The sequence below is a fragment of the Dasypus novemcinctus genome, chromosome 10 (assembly GCF_030445035.2).
Source record: "Dasypus novemcinctus isolate mDasNov1 chromosome 10, mDasNov1.1.hap2, whole genome shotgun sequence".
Taxonomy (NCBI): domain Eukaryota; kingdom Metazoa; phylum Chordata; class Mammalia; order Cingulata; family Dasypodidae; genus Dasypus; species Dasypus novemcinctus.
Genome location: NC_080682.1, coordinates 101,769,028 through 101,791,110, shown reverse-complemented (window position 1 = coordinate 101,791,110; position 22,083 = coordinate 101,769,028). Strand labels below are relative to the sequence as shown.

The following is a 22,083-nucleotide window of genomic DNA, read 5'->3' as shown; positions in this document are numbered from 1 at the left end:
TGCCTCTCTAGTGAGCTGCTCAATTCAGAGGTGTCTCTGAGATGATATTTTCTGGACATTTGGCCTATGACAGAGGAAGGGAGCAGTACCTCAGGATTTCTCATACCATTTCTGGCCTTTTCTCTCTCTCTGCCCTGTTTGTTCTTCCTTTGGTTCTAAGTTCTTAGAATAGGCAGGATATTTTCTACCTCTGGCTTTCTAAGTGTCTTAAGCAACTTGAAGCACTTTAGTGTTGGCTCCTTTTAGGCTGGCTGGTCCTTATCATTCTTCATTAGCTGTTAGCATATCCTGCTTATTTCTAGCTTCCCAACCTGCTGCATTTTTTTGCTAAGGCCAAAACAGCACACTCATGACCCAAGGTAAATCACCTTATCTGGTTCACTCTAACCAGGGGAAGCACATTGGTCTGTGATTTGACACCTAACATCTAGTGGTGGCTGCTGTTTGACTGGCTGTGTGACCTTGGGCAAGACTTTTTTCCCTCCCTAGGACTCAGGCTTCTGATCATTAAAACAAAGGATTTGAGCTAAGTAAGTTAGTTTCTGAGGATCCTTAAATTCTACGTGAGTTTGGACACATCACTTCTCTCTTTTGGGAGCCTCAGAATGGTCTGAATCATTTCTAAATTCTCTTCCAGGTTGAATAATTTCTTCACATTCTTAGTTCTTTTTCTGACTCGTATTGCCTTCTGGAGCAATTCTGTGATAATTCACAGCTGCGGACAGGAAACCCTTGAAAACTTCTAACTTGGCAAAGGCTGCTGCTCCACCGAACCTCATCCCAGCCCATTTCCTGTGTTTACAGCCTTTAGGTTTTGCAGTTAGCAACAAGCCTGAAATGACAGGTCAGCCTCCACTTCTCTCTTCACAGCCTGGTGCAGGGTAGACCAAAACGAGGGCTAATCTGGGACCCTGGGGATAGGTTTCATTATCTGCTCTGCTGCTGGCCAGCCATGTGACCTTAGGCAAGTGATCACCCCTCTCAGGTTTCAATTTCCAGATCTGTAAAACCAGAGAGTTTGAGCTTTCCTGGCTCTGATGTGGAGTATGAATATTTGCCTCCCATTTCTTCCTCCTAAATAGGCCCTCTGTTTGGGTCATTTCTTCCATACACTCTACCCTGGAAAGGGCCCAGGGGCACTCCCTTTGCATTTCCTATATTGATGAAATAAGAGCAAACAAGGGAGCCAAACAGCTTTCTCAGGCCCAGATTGGCAGCAGAGAGGCATTGAGGTAGGTAGCTGGTGTGGCCAAAATGTTTAACAAATAAATGCATTGGTCGGCATTCTTTTTTTTTTTTTAAGGACGTACCTGGGATTAAACCCAGAACCGAATACATGGGGGAAGCAGGTGCTCAACCAGTGAGCTGCATCTGTTTCCCAATGAGAGTTGATTTTTTTTGTTTGTTTTTAGGAGGTCCTGGGGATCGAACCTGAGACCTTGTACATAGGAAGCAGGAGCTCAGCCACTTGAGCTACATCCACTCCCCTGCATTTATTCTTATCAAGTTTTGGAGACGGACAGTATTCCAGTTCCAGCTCTGTTCTACCACATATGTGACCTTGGGCAAGTCAGCCTATATGGGATTCAGTTTCCTTTTTTTTTATTGGGGTTAATACAAATACTATCTTGGCATGTATTTTTACATATTCATCTTCCCTTTCCCCCCTAGACAGTTAGAATCTACTTAATACTATTCTTGTGGCAATAGAAGAAAGAGACTCAAGTCTTAACTTGCAGGTCAGGGGATGGAATGCACTTACAGGTAGAAGAACCCTTATGAGGTGGTGCCTGGGCCAGTCAGTGCCCAGTGCTCTGACCTCAGAGGGGGGAGACTCACAGGGCCTAGAGTGGTTAAAGAAGGTTTCATGGTGGAAATAGAGCTTTCCATAGGCTTTGAAGGGCCAGGAAGCTTTCAATGAAAAGGAGCTGGGCTGGAGGGAAAGTAATTCCAGGTACCTGTTTACCCTTTTTCATTCTTTACTCCTTTGTATAGTTCAATTCATACACATCTCTTTCCTCTCCCTTCATCTAGGCAGTTATCATCTGAGGAATTTATCTTTTTTTTTCTTCAAATTTTAAGAGAAAAAAATTCAAGGGGAGGGGAGAACATAAGTTTATTAAGAACAAATAGTTTTACTCAAATCAGTGGACTAGGTAGTTGCTTGAATAATCTTAATAAATACTTTAAAATTTTTGTTATGGTGTTTTATTATGCCACATTTACAGATGAAGAAACAGAGTCTCCAAAACTTTAACCAACTTTTTCGGTTCAATATTAACCACTTATGTTGACAGATAAAGGGAGCCCTACATAATAATCAAGGACAGCTTGAGCCAGCTTAGAAAATAGGTATAAGGGAAACGGACTTTGGCCCAGTGGTTAGTGCGTCCGTCTACCATATGGGAGGTCCGTGGTTCAAACCCTGGGCCTCCTTGACCCGTGTGGAGCTGGCCATGCGCAGTGCTGATGCGCGCAAGGAGTGCCCTGCCACGCAAGGGTGACCCCCGCGTAGGGGAGCCCCACGCGCAAGGAGGGAGCCCCACGCGCAAGGAGCGCGTCCGTTGAGGAAAGCCGACCAGCACGAAGGAAAGTGCAGCCTGCCCAGGAATGGCGCCGCCCACACTTCCCGTGCCGCTGACGACAACAGAAGCGGACAAAGAAACAAGATGCAGCAAACAGACACCAAGAACAGACAACCAGGGGAGGGGGGGAAATTAAATAAATAAATAAATCTTAGGAAAAAAAAAAAAAAGAAAATAGGTATAATTTATCAGTCTTCAGTTGTATTTATTCATCCAAGTTCTCAGTTATCTGTAATAACCAAGTTCTCTTTTTGTTCATTTCTTCCAGAGGTGGCTGTCTTATTCCTAGCTCCTACCTTTACGTACATCTTTCTTTCAGCAATCATTTCCAATTCTCTAAATCCCCATTTTTACCATGACTTAAGTTCTACCTCTACTTTCTCACCTTAAATTCCTTTATTCTTATCCCAAATATTTATTGAGTACTAAATGCTAGTTCCTGCTTGGATCTTACAGCATAGTGGGTAGATATTAATAGATAATTACAACAAAAGCGACATGGTAATAAATGAGCACTTACTGAATGTCATGCTCTATTTGCAGTGTTCACCCATTTAATTCTTACAACAATACAATTATTATTTTCTCCTTATTTTACAGATGATAAAACTGAAGCCTAGGGAAGTTAAGTAATTGGTCCAAATTATGATAGAGAGAAGCATAGGGACTGTGAGAGTCAGTGTAAAGAAGGCTACTGGGAAGAATTAGAAGCCCGAGTAGATTCTTGAAACTTGAGTAGGAATTGGTCAGGTGTAGAATAGAGCAAGGATTTTGTGGGCAGAGGGAACATCATGTTCAAAGCCACAAAGTGAGCCTTGCATATTTATGGAACTGAAAGTAATTTAGTTTGGTGGAGTGAAGGGTCTCTGTGAGGGAGTGGCAGGGGATAAGTCTAGAGAGCTCGGTAGGGACTACCAATCAAAGAGCCTTGTGTATTTTGCTAATGAGTTTCGACTTTATCATATAGGCCAGTGGTTTTCAACCTTGGGGATTTTAAATCCTGAAAGGGGTCTCTGACAGATGTCTCATGAATCCATATTATTTCCCTAACCATTTCAAATCAGTAGTTGCTTAAAATACCACTACTATTATATGGAGTTCTTTGGAATTTTTTATTGAAAAAAGTTAGGAATCACTGTTGTAGGGATTTGAGAGCCCTGCAACTATTGTTTTTAAATTTTTATTTTGAAATAATTTCAAACTTATAGGACAGTTGCAAAAATAATACAAACCTCATATCAAGAACTCTAACATACTCCCTACCTCCCCAGATACCCAGATCCACCATGTTTTTAAAATACTTAATTAAAAAAAAATTTATAAAACAAAAGTAGAGAACATAGTATAATGAATCCCATGTACCCAGTGTCCATCTTTAGCAGGTATCAAGATGCTGCCACATTTGCTTCTGTTCTTTTTTTCTTTTTATTTCCTTTACTAAAGCATTTTCAAAATCTTATTTTGAAATACTTTCAAACTTACAGGACAGTTACAAAAATAATACAAACCTCATGCAGAGAATCCAATATATTCCTACCTCCCCCACCACATGCAGTTCCTAGATCTACCAATTTCAACATTTTACCACATTTGCTGTATCATTCTATCCGTCAGTCTATCAATCTATCTATCTGTCAATCCATTTTCTGAACACTTGAATGTATATTGTATACATCATGCTTAATGAACACTTATTGCCATGTACATTCACTTATGTAACCACCTTAAGTGCAGTTATCTACTTCAGGAAATTTACCATTGATATAAAACTTGCAGTCTATATTCCAATTTTTCATTTGTCCCAAAAATGTTTTTTTGGGTCTTTTCTCCTCCCTTGTTAGATTCTGTCCAGAATCATGTATTGCATTTAATTGTCATTGTCTGTTTAGTTACTCTTTCTTTTTTTTTTTCTTTTCTTAAATTGTGGCAATATATACCAACATAAACTTTCCCATTTAAATTTGCCCTCCAGGATACAATTCATTGGAATTAATAACATTTACTATGTTTTGGTACCCTCACCACCTTCAATTACTAAAACTTTCCATCTTCCAAATCAGAAACTTTATATACATTTTGCATTAACTCCCCTTTGCCTCTGACTCCTACCCCTGGCAACTTGTACTCTAATTTCAGTCTATGTGAGTTTACGTATTTTCCCATATTTTCTTTGTAGTTACCATGGGGCTTAAATTTAACATCCTAAATCTTTAACAATCCTGTTTGCTTTGAAACCAACTTAACTTCAATAGTATATATAAACTATGTTCCTATAACCCTCTGTCCTTCCACCTTCATGTAGTTCCTTTCCCCAATTATGTGGGTTTTTTTTAAAGATTTATTTATTTATTTCCCCTTCCCCCAATTGTCTGCTCTCTCTGTCCATTTGCTGTGTGTTCTTCTGTGTCTGCTTGCATTATCAGGTGGCACCAGGAAACTGCGTCTCTTTTTTGTTGTGTCATCTTGCTGCGTCAGCTCTCCATGTGTATGGCGCCACTCCTGGGCGGGCTGTGCTTTTTTTCATGCGGGGCGGCTCTCCTTGCAGGGTGCATTCCTTGTGTGTGGGGCACCCTTATGCAGGGGCGCCCCTGCATGGCACAGCACTCCTTGTGCATGGCAGTACTGCACGTGGGCCAGCTTACCACATGGGTCAGGAGGACCTGGGGATCGAACCCTGGACCCTCCATGTGGTAGACAGATGCTCTGTCAGTTGAGCCACGTCTGTTTCCCAATTATGTGTTTTTGCATTGAGTCTAAAACCATTGATTCTCATTACATTTTATGCATTTGCCTTGTAGATCCTGTACGTAGAAAAAAGTGGAGTGACAAACCAAAATTATAACAGTACTAACAAATGTGTTTACCCTTACCAGAGATCTTTATTTTTTCATGTGGCTTAAATCTATTGTCTATTGTCCTTTCCTTTCAACCTGCAGAACTCTGTTTAGCATCTCTTGTACGCAGGTCTGGTGATTTCCTCTCTCAGCTTTTGTTTATTTGGGAATGTCTTAATTGCTCCTTAATTTAAAGAATACGGTTTTGCTGGACATAGAATTCTTGGTTGTTCATTGTTTGCTTTCAGCACTATAAATATGTCATCTTACTGCCCTCTTGCTTCCTTGGTTTCTGATGAGAAAGCAATGCTTAATCTTATCGAGGCTCCCTTATACATGACATGTAGCTTCTCTTTTGCACCTTTCCGAATTCTTTATCTTGGGCATTTGACAGTTTGAGTATAACATGGTTCTGTGTGGATCTACTTGGGTTTATCTTGTTTGGAGTTTGTTGAGCATCCTAGATATGTGTATTCATGTCTTTTGTTAAATTTGGGGGAATTTTCAGCCATTACCTCTTCGAATATTCTCTCTGCCCCTGTCTTTCTTTTTCTTCTGAGACTCTCTCAACATAGGTTCCTTGGGCTATGTTCACTTTTCTTCATTCTTTTATCTTTCTGCTCCTTACACTGAATGACTTCAGTTTTATTTATCTTCAAGTTCATGGATTCTTCCTTCTGTCTGCTCCAATCTGCTGTTGAATCCCTCTAGGGAATTTTAAATTTCTTTTTACTGTGGCCTTCAGCTCTGTTTCATTCCTTTTCATAATTTCCACCTGTTTATTGATATACTCTTTGTGTTCACTTATTGTTTTCCTGATTTCGTTTAGGTCTTTGTCCATGTTGTACTTTAGCTCTTTGAGACTGTTTAGGACCATTTTTAAAAACTCTGTGTCTGGAATGTCCCGGGTCTGGTCGTTCTCATTGATAATTTCTAATGTTTCAATCTTCTTCTTTATTTGGGCCATCACTTTCTGTTTCTTTGTATGTTTTATAATCTTTTGTTGCAACCTGAATGTTCTGTATTATCCTTAGGATTTAGACTCTGAGACATCTGTTCCGTAAGCTTGTATCCAGCTATGTGTTATGACAGAGCTTGTCTTGAATGCCAGAAGCTGAACCACCACAAAAAACCCAAAAACAACAACAACAAAAATAAATAAAAGGAAAAAAAGAAAGCATCTTTCTTAGTCTTTGCAGATTGATGGGAGAAAAGTGCTCTTCTTCAAGGCTTATCCATGAGTGTGGTAGTTTGAGATTATTTATGAATCCCCAAAAAAGAAAGATTATGTTTGTAAACTAATCTATGCCTCTGGATGTGATACCCTTTGATTGAATTAAATTCAGTGAGGGACCTTTGATTAAGTTTACCTGATAAGATCAATTTAGGGCCTTTGATTTGACTGTCAGTAAGGCCTGTCTGACCATGAGTCCTTGCCCCCTTGGTGGGTGGATATAAATGGACACTAACTCAGGAGACATCGGGAAGAGAGAGAGCTCTGTGAGTTTTGATCCTGGAGCCACAGGAAGAGTGATGAGCCATTTGCCTGATAGTTTGCAGCTGACCTTGGGAAGAGAGTAGAGACTAATACAGGCAGCCCTGAGAGAGAAGCCCTTTGTCAACCTACAGCTGAGATTTGGAAGAAGCTGAATCTAGGAAGCCCTACGAGACAAGCCCTGTGTCAGCCTAAAGCTTCAATCAGAAAGAAGCTGGGCCCAAGGAGCCTCAAGAGTAAGAGGAAGCCCAGGAAGGAGAGACCAGGCAGAGATCAGCAACCATCTTGCTTCAATGTGTGGCAACTGACTTGGGTGAGAAAGCAACCTTGAATGAACCCTTTAGGGCCTTGTAACTGTAAGCTTTTACCCCAAATAAATATCCTTTATAAAAGCCAACAGATTTCTGGTACTTTGCATCAGCATACCTTTGGCTGACTAATACAATGAGCTTAGAGAATAACTCCAGGTCCAAGAGTAGGGGCTTCCCTGATCCTTTCCGCACATGTGTCTTGGCTTGGGCACGTGAGTACGGCCCTAGGAATTCCCTCCTTCACATGGATGTGAATGTCTCCTCTTCCCTAGTATGGTTTCTTCATGGTCTGAGACACCGCACTGAATGTCCTACAGTCAGCAATCCCTTGCCATAGGCAGTGACAATTTGACTGCTCTCCCATTGCGTTCAGTAGGAGAGCTCTGTGAGCCACCATCTACACATAGGGCAGTTTATGGGATGGTTAGTTCCTCATGCCACCAGCAGACTGACTGGGCCAGACATACACAGTCCCAGTATGTACACAAGGGTTACTCTGCTTCTTCTGGTACCAGAGCCTGGAATTTGCACCGAGAGTATGGGCAGGCTCCACACAGAGCCAGTGAAAGGATGGGGGTGGGTGGTGGGGGGCGGGGAGGAGCAGCCAGGGCACTGGGAGTTCCTACCCCTTTTAAGTGGCCTTTTTCTTGATTAGGTACTTGCCTATTACTGAAATCCTTTAAGTGTTTTCTGGAGCTTTTAGAAGGATATTTCTGCCAGTTCTTGCTGGTTGTTCAAAGCTTCTATGGGGAGATGAAGCCCTGAAATACCTCATTCTGCCATCGATTGGGATAGGGGTAGGGCTTCTAATGTGAACGATTTTTAAAAAATTATTATATATTTTTTAAAGATACATAAATCACACAAAACAATTTTTTTAAATTAAAATTTTTATGTAGGTTCACATGTAGTTTTAAGAAGCAATGTAGAGAGATCCCTGGAAAATTTTGCCCAGTTTCCCTCAATGGAAACATTTTGCAAACCTGTAGTATAACATAATGACCAGGATGTTTTTCATAGGTACAGTCCACCTACCTCATTCAGATTTTCCTAGTTTTGCTTGTACTTGTTAGATTATGTATGTGAGTTTGTGTATGTGCTAAGTTCTTATCCAACACCACCAGGATCCCTTTTGTTGTTGCCCTTTTATAACTATACCCACTTCCTTTCCATCTCCTCCTACACTCCTAACGCCTCTATCTTCCATTTCTAAAATTTTGTTCTTTCAAAAATGTTATGTAAGTGGAATCATAGAGTATGTGATCTTTTGGGATTGACTTTTTTTCTCAGCACAGTTCCTGGAGATTCACCCAAGTTGTTGCATGTATCAAGAGTTCATTCTTTTTATTGCTGAGTAATATTCCATATTATGTGTATACCATGGTTTGTTTAATCATTTACCTGTTGAAGGACATATAGGATGATTCCAGTTTTGGCTTTTAAATACTAAGCTGCTATGCACATTTGTGTGCAGGATTTTGTGGTCTAGTCAGATTTGAATTTTACAAAATTTGTACTGAATGCTTGGTAGAGGATAAGTTTGAGAGAAACTAGAGCAGAGGACACAAGGAGATCAGTGAAGAAGTCGTTGGAGTAACTGAGGCCAGGAAAGTTGAGGTTTGAATTAAGTTCTCTATGAGCTGGGATGTACTTTGCCATAGAGTCCTTGCTCCCAAAAACTAGATCAGGCTTGTGCAGATGAGGGGGTGGGAATGAGAAACCTAGAGCTTTAAGGAGGCTCAGACACATCTCATTCTGGGTTGTAAGTCCCCATTCCGGGAGAGCATCTCTCCCATAGCTGAGAAAGGCACCAGGTAAAAAAGGCTGCTCTTAAACTACAGGAAGAAAGTCAAACCTAAATTTTAGAATCATCCTGACTGCTAGGTTTTTCAGATGTTGGTTATCGTCTCCCAGGAAAAGAAGAGAGGCCAGTTATCTTCTTTGTATTGTTTGAGTGGAGGCTTATGTGAGGCAGAAAGATAATGAGAAGCTCTTTTCTAGTTTTAGTCTGTTTTGGAGGCCAGGAATGTGTTCTCTGGTAAGCCAGCTAGCAACATGCCTGTGAGGTTCAGCAACATCCTCTGTTGTTATGGAAACTGGAATCTACATTGTTTTTACCCCATACAGTGGTGTGCTTGGCTCCTCAGTGTTTACATCTTCAAGGCATTTATCACTGTGCTCTTAGGGCTGCTGTATTGGGACTGAATGTTGGGAGACAGCCCCACTTCTGAACCTGGAAGGTTATAATCTTGTATAATCTTAGAGGGCCACTGATGGATTAGACACCTTCCCTGCACACTGTCCAAAGTCCCTATCTGGGCAAAGCCTTGGTAGCCTACCCCATACTTTCTAAAACTTTGCCGAGCAGAAAACTGTTTTGAGTTGTCTGCAATTATTTTTTTAGCCATTTCAGACCCTGACGAGTACTGGCTACTACACAAGAATGTTTGGGTCAGGCGCCAGATCAGAGAATTTAGGGCAGCTTTTGAACAAGTGTGTGCTGATTTAATTTTTCTGGGCTGTCACGCTTCTTGGCTCAAATACCTTTAGAATGTAAAGACCTGTGGTGTGTGGGACCCCAAAGCTGGGAAAGCAAATCTTCAAAATCTGTAAGTAGCTTTCTGTTGTCCCTAGACGATACATTGTGTGTACATTAGGCCAGACACAGGGTAATACCAAAAAAAAAAAAAAAAAAAAGAAAGAAAAGAAAAGAAAAGAAAAATCAAACTCCTTTTTTATTGACATATTGGCTACACAGAGCCTTATGTTTATCAAATCCATTGAACTATACACTTAAAAGGGGGGCATTTTTATTGAATGCAAACTATGCTTAAAAAAATGCCCATGACCCACTTATATGAAGGCCCAAAACAGGCAAAACTTATCCATGGTGATAAAAGTCAGTAGTAACCTAGTGGATACTACTAGGAGTGGTAGTATTGAGTGGAAAAGGGCAAGGAGAAGGGAGCCTTCATAGGGTGCTGGAAATGTTTTATACCTTGATTTTGGTGGTAACGTGGATGTATATATATATAAAATTTGAGTTATAAGTTATTTATGCATTTTACTGTATGTTTATTATATCATAATTAAAAAAAAAAATCCAAACCCTTGGCTAGCTTTACCCAGAAAGATGTTAATTTAATTGGTCTGGGGTTGGGCCTTGGCATAAGCAAATTTGACCTCCCCAGGTGATTCTAATATGCTGCCAGAGTTGAGAACTGCTACCCTGTTTGTAAAGGCAGAGGAGAGAAGAAATTTGCATCAAAGAAGAATCATAGGAAGCAGGAGGGGTTGCTGGAGATGATGGCAAAAAGGAAAGCAGATTTCAGTTAATTCAGTCTTGCAGGCCACATTATGAAATCTGAACCTCATCTTAATAGTGTTACAAGTAGGGAAGTGACTAGGATGGATGTGCAGCTGAATGCACTAGCCCACCTATAGCCCGCATTTGTGCTGATTGGTTAGTAAGTATACCAAATACAGTATAGGAGGGACAGACTGTGTGGAGTATTTGAAATAGTTAAGGAATCTTGAACTAGGATTGATGATTGATTAGAAGCAGGGGATGAAGGAGAGTGAGGTATCAAGGTTCTGACATGAGCAAGTGGAGAAGTAGGAAGCTTAGGGGAAAGATAATGAGTTCACATTGAGATATTGAGTTTAAGTACCTGTGAAACATCCACATGGAGGTGTCTAGTAGGTAGTTGGATTCTGTAGATTTCTTTGGGTTAGAAGAAGAAATTTGAACCCGGAAACATAATTTGGGGAATTGGTAATAGTAATTTCTTAAAGTTGGGAATTGAAGCTGTGAGAAAGGGAGATCGATCACTTTAGGAAAGAGTGTAGTGTGAGAAAAGAAAGCCTCACACTGAACCCGAATTCCTTAAAATTCAAACATTAAAAGTCCAGTAGAAAGAAGAAACCTGAACATTAGGGTAGACAAAGATTCATTTACTCATTCAACAAATGTATATCTATATTGAGGACCTACTGTGCCAGGCAGGGGAATACTGAAGTGAGCAAAAAAGTGTCCGAGTTCTTGTGGACCTTATTTCTAGAGAAAAGAGAAAGACAAATAATCAGTGAATAAACATATCATATGCCCGGTGGTAGTAAGCACTAAGAAAAAAAAAGAAAAATGACATGAGCTCTGCCCTAATATATTTTCATATAACTGCAGTTGTTAGCAGACTAAGAGGAACAAAGTCAGAAATGCTGGTGGAACTCAGAGGCATATCTCATTATGGTATTCAATTTAGATATTTATACATAGTCATATGGATTATTTTTTGATGCATGACTGTGTGGAGAGGGGGGTGTGGGTTGGCAGTTGAAGGGGCAGGAAGAGAAGTGAATTTGGTCAGAAGTCAGAGCTTAGAATACAAAGTCATTCGTGTCACTGCTCCTTGGGCCAGTTGAAACCAGTGCCAGCTTTATCCAGAAGGAAAGCACTTATGAATTCTTGCCCTTAGCAGGGAAGAGCTGGGCCTTTTCTGGGATATGAGGGCATGAGTTCTAACAGGGGCAGGAACGTCCCTCAGATAGGCGGAGTTTACCCAGCCCAGCGATCTGATCTCTCTCTTTCCTCTATGGTTAGCCCTGTTGTGCACCTCTGCTGAGAGTGGGGGCCTTTCCTGTCGGCAACCTGTCGGCAACCGGTCTCCAACCCCTTTTCCTTCTCAGCCTCTACATTTCTGACTAGTGCCCCCTTTCCTAATGCCTCGTCTAGGTCCCCAGCTGTTTTGTCTCTCAAACCTCATGATCCCTGGATGAATCTGAAGGTCTTCCCAGGGCTACTGCTCTCAGGTTTATAGTCTTTTGAAACCTTTCCAAGGGCAAGGGTGGACTGTGATCCCATTGAGAGTTGCTGCAATGTTTGCCGGGTCTGACATTTGGGGAGGAGGGGTGAGGTAAAAGAAACTATTCTCACCCATGAGGCCCCTTCTGATAAAACTTGGCAGTTTCCAGATTCTTCTCAGGTTCCAGCCAAGCACTGAGGAACAATCTGACCTTCTCAGCCCTTTCTTTGTATCTCCTTTGCAACTGCTGTTGCTCTCACTTCTTTCCCTATGGGTTTGTGTCTTCCATCAGACAATCCATTGCCAGGCTCGATTGCAGTGGCTCTGCTTTGCATGCTGACAGATAACTCTCTTCCCTGGGGAATGAATTGCTGATTAGTGATGAAGAGAATGGAAAGTGGCTGGGACAGATGAGACAAGGCATTTGCTCCTCATATTTCATAAGCACTAGGTAGATGGTAGATATTGACGGTGGGAATGGTGGGTTGTTCCTTTGCCATTTTGGGGAGATATGGTTTGTTATGAATCCATTCACTCACTCATTCATCCAGTATTTACTGATTTCATACTTGCTAGGGAGTGGATGTTTGTGGTGGTGCCTTGCTTGTCCCCAGGGAATAGAATGAGTCAGACTTGGTCCTTGCCCTTTTTTGAATGTGGCATGTAAACAACTCAGAACATAAGAACAATAATATAGCAGAGCTAGGTACAGTGTGTTTTGGAACTTAGAACAGTGAATGATTACCTCTGCCTGGGAAAAGAAGAGATTTGAACATGAGGGAAAGACTTTAGGTTTTCCTATTCCAGTAGTTATCAAAGTGTGGTCTGCAGACAACTGGGTGCCTCTGAGTTCTTTTCCAGAGCTCTAGAAGGTCAAAATCATTTTCATAGCAATACTATGTTATTTGCCTTTTTCATTGGGTGTACATTAATGCCAATGTAGAAGCATCGGTAGGTAAAACTGCTGGCGCCTTAACATGAATCAAAACAATGGCACCAATTATAGTGGCAATAATCGTATTCTCACCTCCATGCACTTTCAGTGAAAATAAACAACAATAGTTTTAAATGAAGTTGTAAAAGTTAAATGATTTTATTAAAGTTTATGTCTTGAGTAAAAGTCTTTTTTAGTATTCAGAATGGTGAAATAGGAAGTACATATAAAGGACTTGTGCTGTATGTAGAAGTTTGATGGTTATCTCAAGGAAACCACTTTGTGCAATAACTGAACTACCTCTTTTTTCAAGGAACACTAATTTTACATGAAGGAACACCTACCAAAGAAACTGTGGTTATTCAGACTTGGGATTTGACAGATGCTTTCTTGAAAATGAGTGAAGTGAGGCTGCCACTTTAAGGAAAACAACTGGAAGTGTTCATAGCCTGTAATGGTTAGGCTAATGTGTCAACTTGGCCATGTAATGGTGCACAGTTGTTTGGTCAAGTAAGTCCTGGGTTACTTGTGATACAAGGACATTTTGTGGACTTTAATCATCAGTGAGTTGATGCATAGATGGCTGGTTACGCCACACTCAAATGAGGAGGCTGCCCTCAGCAATGAGTAACAGCTCATCCAATCAGTTGAAGGCTGTAAAAGGGGAAGTGATTTCAGCATTCAGGGAGAGAATTCCCATCTCTGCTTTGGACAGCCTGCGTCTCCCGGGGAACTCATTGAGGACCTTCATTAGACCCCCTGGTTTGCAGCCTGCTATGTGGAATTTGGACTTGTGTATCCTCATGGTCATGTGAGACAGTTTTATAACGTCTCATACTATTTACAGATGTCTCCTGTCAGTTCTCTTTCCCTAGTGAACCCTGACTAATACACAGCCAATGATAAAATTCTAGCTGTCAAGTGAAAATTAGATACACATTGTGTATCTGCCAGCATGATCTTAACAGTGTCTCTAAATTAAAAACTTTTTTGCTGAAATAAGTGGTGATATTAATAAAAGTGATTATTTCAATATTATATAAATGACATGTATCAACATTTGGAAGATCTGCCTAACTCACACGGAACCAGTAGTTTCTAAGTGCATCATGCATGCATGGGTAAAAGATCCATTTGAAGTTCAGGATTAATGGAATTTAATATAACAATACAGAAAGTTCATCCATACAGTTTGAGATTTCATGTTGCATCTAGCCTTTCAGAAACATACCAACTTGTCAAGTTGGATGTAGGATTAGAGAAGGTCTACAATTATCTGATGAGGCTATGAAAATACTCCTCCCCCTTCCAACTGCATATCTATGTTTTGATTTTCAATCAAAGCAACATATCACAACAGATTGAATGGGGAAGCAGATATAAGAATCCAACTTTGTAAAAATATAGAACAATCCCATAATTCTCAAAAATTTTTTAGAGAAAAATTAAAATTATTTATAAAACATGTTATTTATATTAATACACAAGATGTTTATTCTTATTTTATATAAATTAATAGCTAAGTATTTATGTTTTAATTTCTAATATGGTAAGTATCAAAAAATTCTTTGCGACCATCAATAAATAACTTTTAAGTACATAAAGGGGTAAAGGGGTCCTGAGACCAAAAAGGTTTGAGAACTGCGAGCGGTGCTATTATTCTCTTTGCCTAGTACTCTAACCCTGTTTTATGCTTCAAGAAATTCTGCACATAATTGTGGAGCTACTATTTAGTTATTCATTCAGAAGACATTTACTGAGCATTTATCAAGAGACTGGCTCTTTGCTTGCTGCTGGGGATATGGTTTCAAGTCCTTATGAAGATCACAGTCTGGTGGGGAAGACAGTTAAAATAGATAACTGAAGCGTAGTATGATAAATGCTGCCAGTGATAGATCCATAAATGTTGCTGGAGCATGGGCTATTGTCAGAGTCTTGCAAAGAGCCCCTTGCCCCCTCACCTAGAACATATGACTGGTCAGTTTGATTGGACTGTACCTTCTATATTTGATTCTTCATAGTCTGACAGGGAGAGTGGCTGAAATTAGCAGAAGGTGGGAACTGTTCACTTGCCCCTCTGAGAGGAAAGAAGGAAACTACAAATGCATTGAATGTCTGCTTTGTGCCAAGTCCTATGTTAGTTGTTTTAACAAATGCAGTCTTACTTAATTCTCACAATACCCCTGTCCAGTAGAGATGATTACCCCTGTTTTACAAATGAGCAACGGGAGTTCAGAAAAGTTAAAGAATTTGCTCCTATATGGTATGGTTTGTAACTGGTGAAGCTGGGATTTTGACACGTGTTTTTACTCAAGGCCAGGGCTTTTCCATTGTAGTAATAATGCGTTACTGAATTGTTGAATGTTCTAATGTGTTCCTAGATGGTTTTGGGAAATCTTGCCAGACTGGAATGCATAAGAGAAGGTAGAAAAGGTCTCAGGAAAGACAGGGAAATAGCTTAGGAAGTGCTTGGTTGAAGGGGTTATTTGTGAGCTTTGGCTGACATGATTTTTCTGGTATGGATTCTACAGCCATATGGGATATCAAGCTTGTGTTTGAGGCCTGTATTAGTCAGGATTCTTTAGGGAAACAGAACCAACAGGAGATATCTCTAAATGTTAAGAGATTTTCGTAAGAATTGTCTCACATGACTGTGGGGATGCACAAGTCCAAATTCCAAAGGGCAAGCTGCAATCTGGGAACTCCGATGAAGGTTTTGATGGATTCACCAGGAGAGGCTGGCTGGCTGAAGTAGAGATGGAAATTCTCTCTTCTGCTGCTGAGATCATCGCTTACCCTTTTAAAACCTTCAACTGATTGGATGAGACTTCTCTCTAGGTTGAAAGCTATCTCCTCAGTTGATTGTAGATGGAATCAGCCATAGATGTGATCAACTTACTGATGATTTAAGTCCACAAAACACCCTCACAGTCACAATCAAACCAGTGTTTGTTTGACCAAACAACAACTGGACTCCAAGACTTGCCCAAGTTGACACATAAACTTAACTATCACAAAGCCTAAAGTTCTTGGACCTGTAGTAGGTATTTGGGGACACTGAATTCAGGCCAGTGGTGCCTGGCCTTGACTTTCCTAACCTCTAGAGCTTGGTAAACTATTTCCATTATTTTTAAAAGTCTTCTAGAAGTTGTGCTTTACTTAGGGATAAGCCTGTATGTGGATTTAGGCTAATATAAAGGTTGTATTTCTTTGTTTTATGTCCAAAATCTGTCAATGCAGTGCTGTTCAGGTGTGCCACCTCTGGTCTTCTAGGATAGGGGTCAACAAACTATGGCCCACAGGCCAAATCCAGCCCACTACCTGCTTTTGGAAATAAGGTTTTATTCCAACACATCTTGCTTGAGCCATATCCATTCCCCATCTCCCACTTTTGTTACTGAATTCCTTGAGAGCAAAAATGAGATTATACCCTGTGCTGATCATGGGGCCTGACATAGGGAGAGCACCCAGTAAGTGTTATTTAAATGAGTACATCATATACTGATCTAAAAGTTCTGATAATTTTATATATATACCTTTTAGTAAAGTAAAAATTGGGGTAAGGGAAAGAAACAGTTATGTTAGTTATGCTAGTGTTAGTGCTTTGTGCTTTATCTGTGAACTAGTCATTACTCATTGCATTTTTTGGGGGGAGGGGTAAATAGTTCTTCTAGAAATGGGGTCCATGAATGAAATAGTCATGCCAGGGGCTCTTGTTGGTGTGGAAGTTGGGAAACAATGCCTTAGTCTTTCTGCACTCCACTCTCTTCCTCAGTACCCACTAGTCCTCTACTGACACCCGCCCCCCCACCCCGCCATCCTCAACTGAGCAGGGTGAATGTAGGGGAGCATAGGTTACATGGAGATATTTCTTTTGTATGCATACAGCTCATTTTCCTTTTTGCCCTTCTCTTATAAAGCTATTTCTTTGTGTGTTTCTTGCTAGTATCACAGCTCTGGCTTCTAGAAGATGAAACAACCGAAAATTGGTCACCTTAGCATAAAGATGATCTAGAAGAAGTATTGACCTGGGGGTCAGCAGACCTGGGCTCTTGGTGTGGCTCCTCAGGGCCTTGTTTGACTTTAGGCACATCAGTTAACATGGGTGAACTTCAAATTTCAACAGATTTTTATTGAGTCACATCTGGGGCACTTTAAACATTTTCCTACCCCTAACTCATCTTGAAAAGGATTTGAACAACTGGTAAGTGATAGAGAGGTGACCTGTTCTGTCCCTGAAAGCAGATAAGTAGACGATTAAGTGGATTAGAGTGCTTCAGGTCTTTGATCAGTGCCTTCTAGAGGGCTCCACAGCATCAGCTTCTTTATCCTGCCATTGCTTTGTCTCTGTGACAGCTTCTTCTCTTATCTGGAAAGTCAAGGTCTTCTATCTTCTTTGGGGGTGATCTGAAGAATATTTAGCTTAGGAAGTGTTTATTGAGATAGGATCAAAAGGAAAGAAGAATTTTATAACTTAGGAATTGGAAGAAATACTGGGCAATTTAGTCAAAATGCCTTTTTCAAATAGTGAACCTGAGGTCTGGAGAAAGAAAGCGACCTCTCCAGAGATACGTGATAGAGCTAAGACTAGATTTCAGTTGTTTCTGCTGTGTGCATTGGTCAGGCTAGGTGTTTTCCAGGTTTGTAAGAGGATTAGTTGTCATGGAAAGAGCTAAGGTGGCCTAGGCTCTTGTACTGCTTTTATTGCTATATGCCTGTGTGTTGATGGGCAGAGGAAGCTGTGCTCGAAGTCTACCGAGCTGTTTTATCAGGCAAACTCAAGACCTTTGGATTTTAATAAATATTTGCTGCGTGGAACTGTCTGTATGGAAGGCTTTAAGATGTGAGGAGTTTTTCCAGTCAGCCTGTGGCTGGAATATATAGCAGCAGTGACAAAGTGAACAAAAAGGAAAATTACCCATTATTCTGGTACTGGAAAGGATTGGCTGTTTTCCTGTTTTGAGAAAGATTGTGTTAATTTATATACCAACTATTTGAAAGTATCTATTTTCATTACCTTTGACTACTGAATTGTTAAATCTTTATTCAACTCATTGAAATATCTAATTTGAATATGTATTTCCTTGATTACTAGTGAGACTAAGCTTTTGTTTTGTTCATTGACCATTTGTATTCCTTTTTTCTTGTGAATTATCTATACATGTTCTTTGTCTAGAGCCCAGGATATTCCTAGTCCTATGTTTGATCTGCCTACCAGGGAGCTATTAGGGTGATCAAGCGTTTTCTCTGAATGGGGGAATTGAGCACATTCTTAGAGAAACAGTTGTAGGCTAGATGAAGCGCTTTCTTCACTGTGCAAGGAACCCTTTTAGTGCCTACATGAGAAGTCAGATGCTAGAAGCTAAGGATACTGAAACAGGTGAGTTTTGGGTAGCAGCCCCGAGTAATATTGTCTCTTGCTTTTCCTGTACAGAGTTTTGCCGGATTGACAAACCCCTGTGCCACAGTGAGGATGAGAAGCTCAGCTTTGAGGCAGTCCGCAACATCCATAAGCTGATGGACGATGATGCCAATGGTGATGTAGATGTGGAGGAAAGTGACGAGGTGAGCTCTCTCACCGTGCTATGACTTTCCTGTGTGAAATAGTCCTTGACTTCTGCCTAGACTGCCTGTTCCCTGTGGGGAGATACGCTCTGATGCATAGCTTGTTCTCTAGGAACTCATTTCCTTTAGGGGAGGTGGCCCTCAGCAGACCAGCCCTTCAGGATCCTGTCAGAGTGCAAACCTAATGCCTGTATCTCTCCCGGGACTGGTTACCACTAACTACCACTAGTATCACCCTGACTGAGCTGTGCTATTTGAGGGAGAGAGAGAACCCTGAGGTTGGTCTCTAGGATCGGTATCCTAGGATCCTTACTATAATCCTGCTATAGAAAGATATACTTACTCTATGTTCAGCCCTGTGCTTGGCTGTGGGAGAAGGCAAGACAATCAGATCCTACCCCCAGGAAGTTTATACTGTATTTTGGAGAAAGAAACAAATTTGCTAGGAGCCAGTTGAGTGGTCCAGATAGTAAGAAATAGAGGGGTCTTTAGGTTGGAGAAAGCTTTTTACTGTTTCACTTTTTGGCATTACTACAGCTCCAACTCCACAGATCCCAGAGCATAAGGACATTTTGTGTGAGAGGATTTAAGGGTTTTGATTTTGATTTCAGGCTCAACATGAGCCGGCAGTTTGGAGTAGCTGCCAAGTTAGGTGAACTCTTCATTAGTGACAGTGTTACATAAAATGAAGGAGGTAAGCCAAGTCTGTTCTTCCTGTTGGTTAGCTTACCTTTGAATTTTGAGTTCAATTTTGGATCTCATATTGTCAGATTGATTTGGAACAGTGAGAAGCCTATATAGAAAAAAATGCCATGAATGATGAAGAATATGGAAACTGAAATGGAGAACAATGAATGCAGTTCAATAAATATTTATTGTGTCTATTATGTATTGCTGGGTACTATGCTAAGGCTCTGGGGAAGTGGCAGGCAATAAGATAGAGAGTGTGTCCTCATATAACTTATAGTATAGTGAAAAAACTTTAGCGTGGAGAAGAAGAGACTCAGGTAATATAATTTCTGTCTTTAAATACACAAATAAATGAATCAGACTTAAATAATGAAATAATGAAATATAATAATAATGAAAACTATAGCACTAGCTATCACTTATTGAACTCGTACTTTATGCCAGGCACATTGTTAAGTCTTGCATAGTTACTCTTTTAACTTAGCAGCCTTATGAAATTAATATTATTACCAAGGACTGAAGCCTTGGTTAAAGGTTGAGCATTTTGTTCAAGAACATACTGGCATACTCATTGGGGATATACAGGAACCTCTTTTATTTTTTTAGTGTAACATTTTTTTTTTGTGATGTACATTCTTTAAAAAAATACAATTTACAAAAATGATGTGGTAGGGAGTGGGGAGTGGGATATATGGAACCTCTTACGTTTTTTGTTTTTTTATGTTTTTTAATGTAACATTCTTGTCATCTATTAACTTTAATTTAAAAAAGAAAGAAAAAAAAAGAGCATACTAGATTTGATTTCAAAGCCCATGCCTAAAGCACTGCTCTATTGTTTCTCTTATTCTAAGGACAGAACCAGGATCAGCATGGGGAAAGTTAAAAAAAAGAAAAAGAAAAAAGAGACACATTCTTGTAGAATAAAAAATTACCTGATAGTCAGACCTAGCTCATCACAGAAGAGACTGCTCTGGTAGATAGTGAACTCCCTGTCACTGAAGATGAGCAAACAGGATATAGAACTCCACTGATTCGTCAATGGAGGAAATTCTTCTGTTAAGTTGATGAAATAATGTCTAAGAAATTAAAAGTTGAAGGAAAATAGAATTCCTAGAGGGAAGGTATAATTTGCAGATAGTGGATGGGGTGGGTAAGCCTGACTAGTGGGGAACCAGTGTGAGCAAAGGCGTGGAGGTAGTAAGACACATGGTGCCTTTGTTTGGCTAAAAGGACTATGGACAAAAATCTGGAAAGAAAAGTGGGACCCAGGCAACCAGGCTGCGATATGTGTCCTTGTTGAACTCAGCAATGGAAGGTTCTTGAGCAAGGACAACAACCATGATGAAAGTATCTGTGAAACTTGTCACACCTAGAAGTGTCTTTGGTTTCCAAAAGATCAAATTTTTATTTGTTTCTGCTGAGAATAGAGCCATGTTCTGGTGGCCAATGAGGCCTAGAAGTGTCCTGATCTCTCCCCTCGGGCTTGGTCACATCACTAGGAGATAGATGGCGCAACAGTTAAGAGGTGATATGATCCAAGAGCTACAAATTCCTGGATATCTTTGCCATCTGCTCCTCCTTCTTTTTTCACTCTCTACTGAATTGCTTTGTCAATGAGGATAAGAAGAAAATGTTCTTTTTAGAGGAATGTTATCACAACAAAAAGCTCTTCAGCACAAACTGTTCCAAAATAACACAAAAGCTGTCACCCTGCACCAGTTGTTAGCTGTTCTTTTTCAGCATAACTTCTGCTTTGCCTCAGCTTCAACTGCTCTCCCTTTCAACTCAGTTCTCTCATAGTTTAGAGAGGTCTCCTTGTCTAGGTTTACATGATCAATGGTATGCTACTGTACTTAAGAGAGAAAGCAATGATAGCAAAATCCAAACATATTTGAGGCAACCTTAGCATTCGGGATCTAATTAGGAAGTTGGGTGGACAGCTCAGCGTGTAGAATGCTGGGTATGAATGATGAGGCACCTGTGATGAAATCCTGGTTGTGCTGGTCATCAGGGACCTGAGATTTTTCTGACCCCTTTGCTGATTACACAGGGACCTTAGTGGAGGCCTGAAGTAATGCTCTATCAATGTTTCATTTATGCAGCCTCATGTTGGTTGGTGTGTTTTTCAGATAACTGAACTTTCAGTTTTAGTTTAGTTTTTAGTGAGTCTTCTTACAGATTATTGTGAACACAGTGTGAACTTTCTTTGGGTGATTTACAGTATTACTTCAGGGCCTCTTGTATTATTGCCCCAGGTCTAGATTGCTGTTTGGACTGTTGTGATTGCTTCTTATAGTTTTCCTCAGTTCTCTGATTCATTCTCTTTTCTAGTGGCTGTATCTACTCCACTGAGTTGTGAACTGAGATTTATGGTAAATTGAGACTCAGCAGGTAGTTTGGCTTCTCAGGTGCCATCTGTTCTCGCTTCTGCTCTGCATAGCAGAGGCTGTCGATTGTTCGCCCTTCAGATGAGCAAGATGGCAGTAATGGTGCTCTTCTTGCAAAGCTACCTGGGGGTTCATTCATGATGTGTTCTCTTCAGATCTCTGGAGTGGGCATACTGCCTATGGACAAAGGATCTGTTGCAGTGGGATGATGCTGTCAGATTGTCCTGACAGTCAGGACATCAGACAAGGGCCTGCCTATAACTCCTGTTCCCCGATTAGATTAGAATCTGAGAGCAATTTTCTTGAGTACGCTTTTCTTCTCTGGAGACTACATGGAAAAATCAAGGGCATTTATTCAGTCATTAAACAAATTCTTACTGAATACATACTATGTGCCAGGCACTGTTCTAGGTTACAGATACTGCTAGGACCCCTGCTTTTATGGAGCTTTCATTCTCATGGTCTATATGTCACAGGTGA

At 40.5% G+C, this 22,083-nt stretch overlaps 1 protein-coding gene across 5 annotated transcripts in view; it reads left to right on the top strand.

Annotated features, from left to right (window-relative positions):
- Positions 1-22,083, top strand: part of STIM1 (stromal interaction molecule 1) — a 266,771-nt gene that overhangs the window by 111,031 nt on the left and 133,657 nt on the right. For all 5 annotated transcript variants that reach the window (XM_004476725.4, XM_012518882.4, XM_012518879.4 and 2 more), the window contains exon 2: positions 18,396-18,526. In XM_004476725.4, coding sequence (XP_004476782.1) covers positions 18,396-18,526 — 131 coding nt within the window. The remainder of the gene's footprint in view (positions 1-18,395; positions 18,527-22,083) is intronic.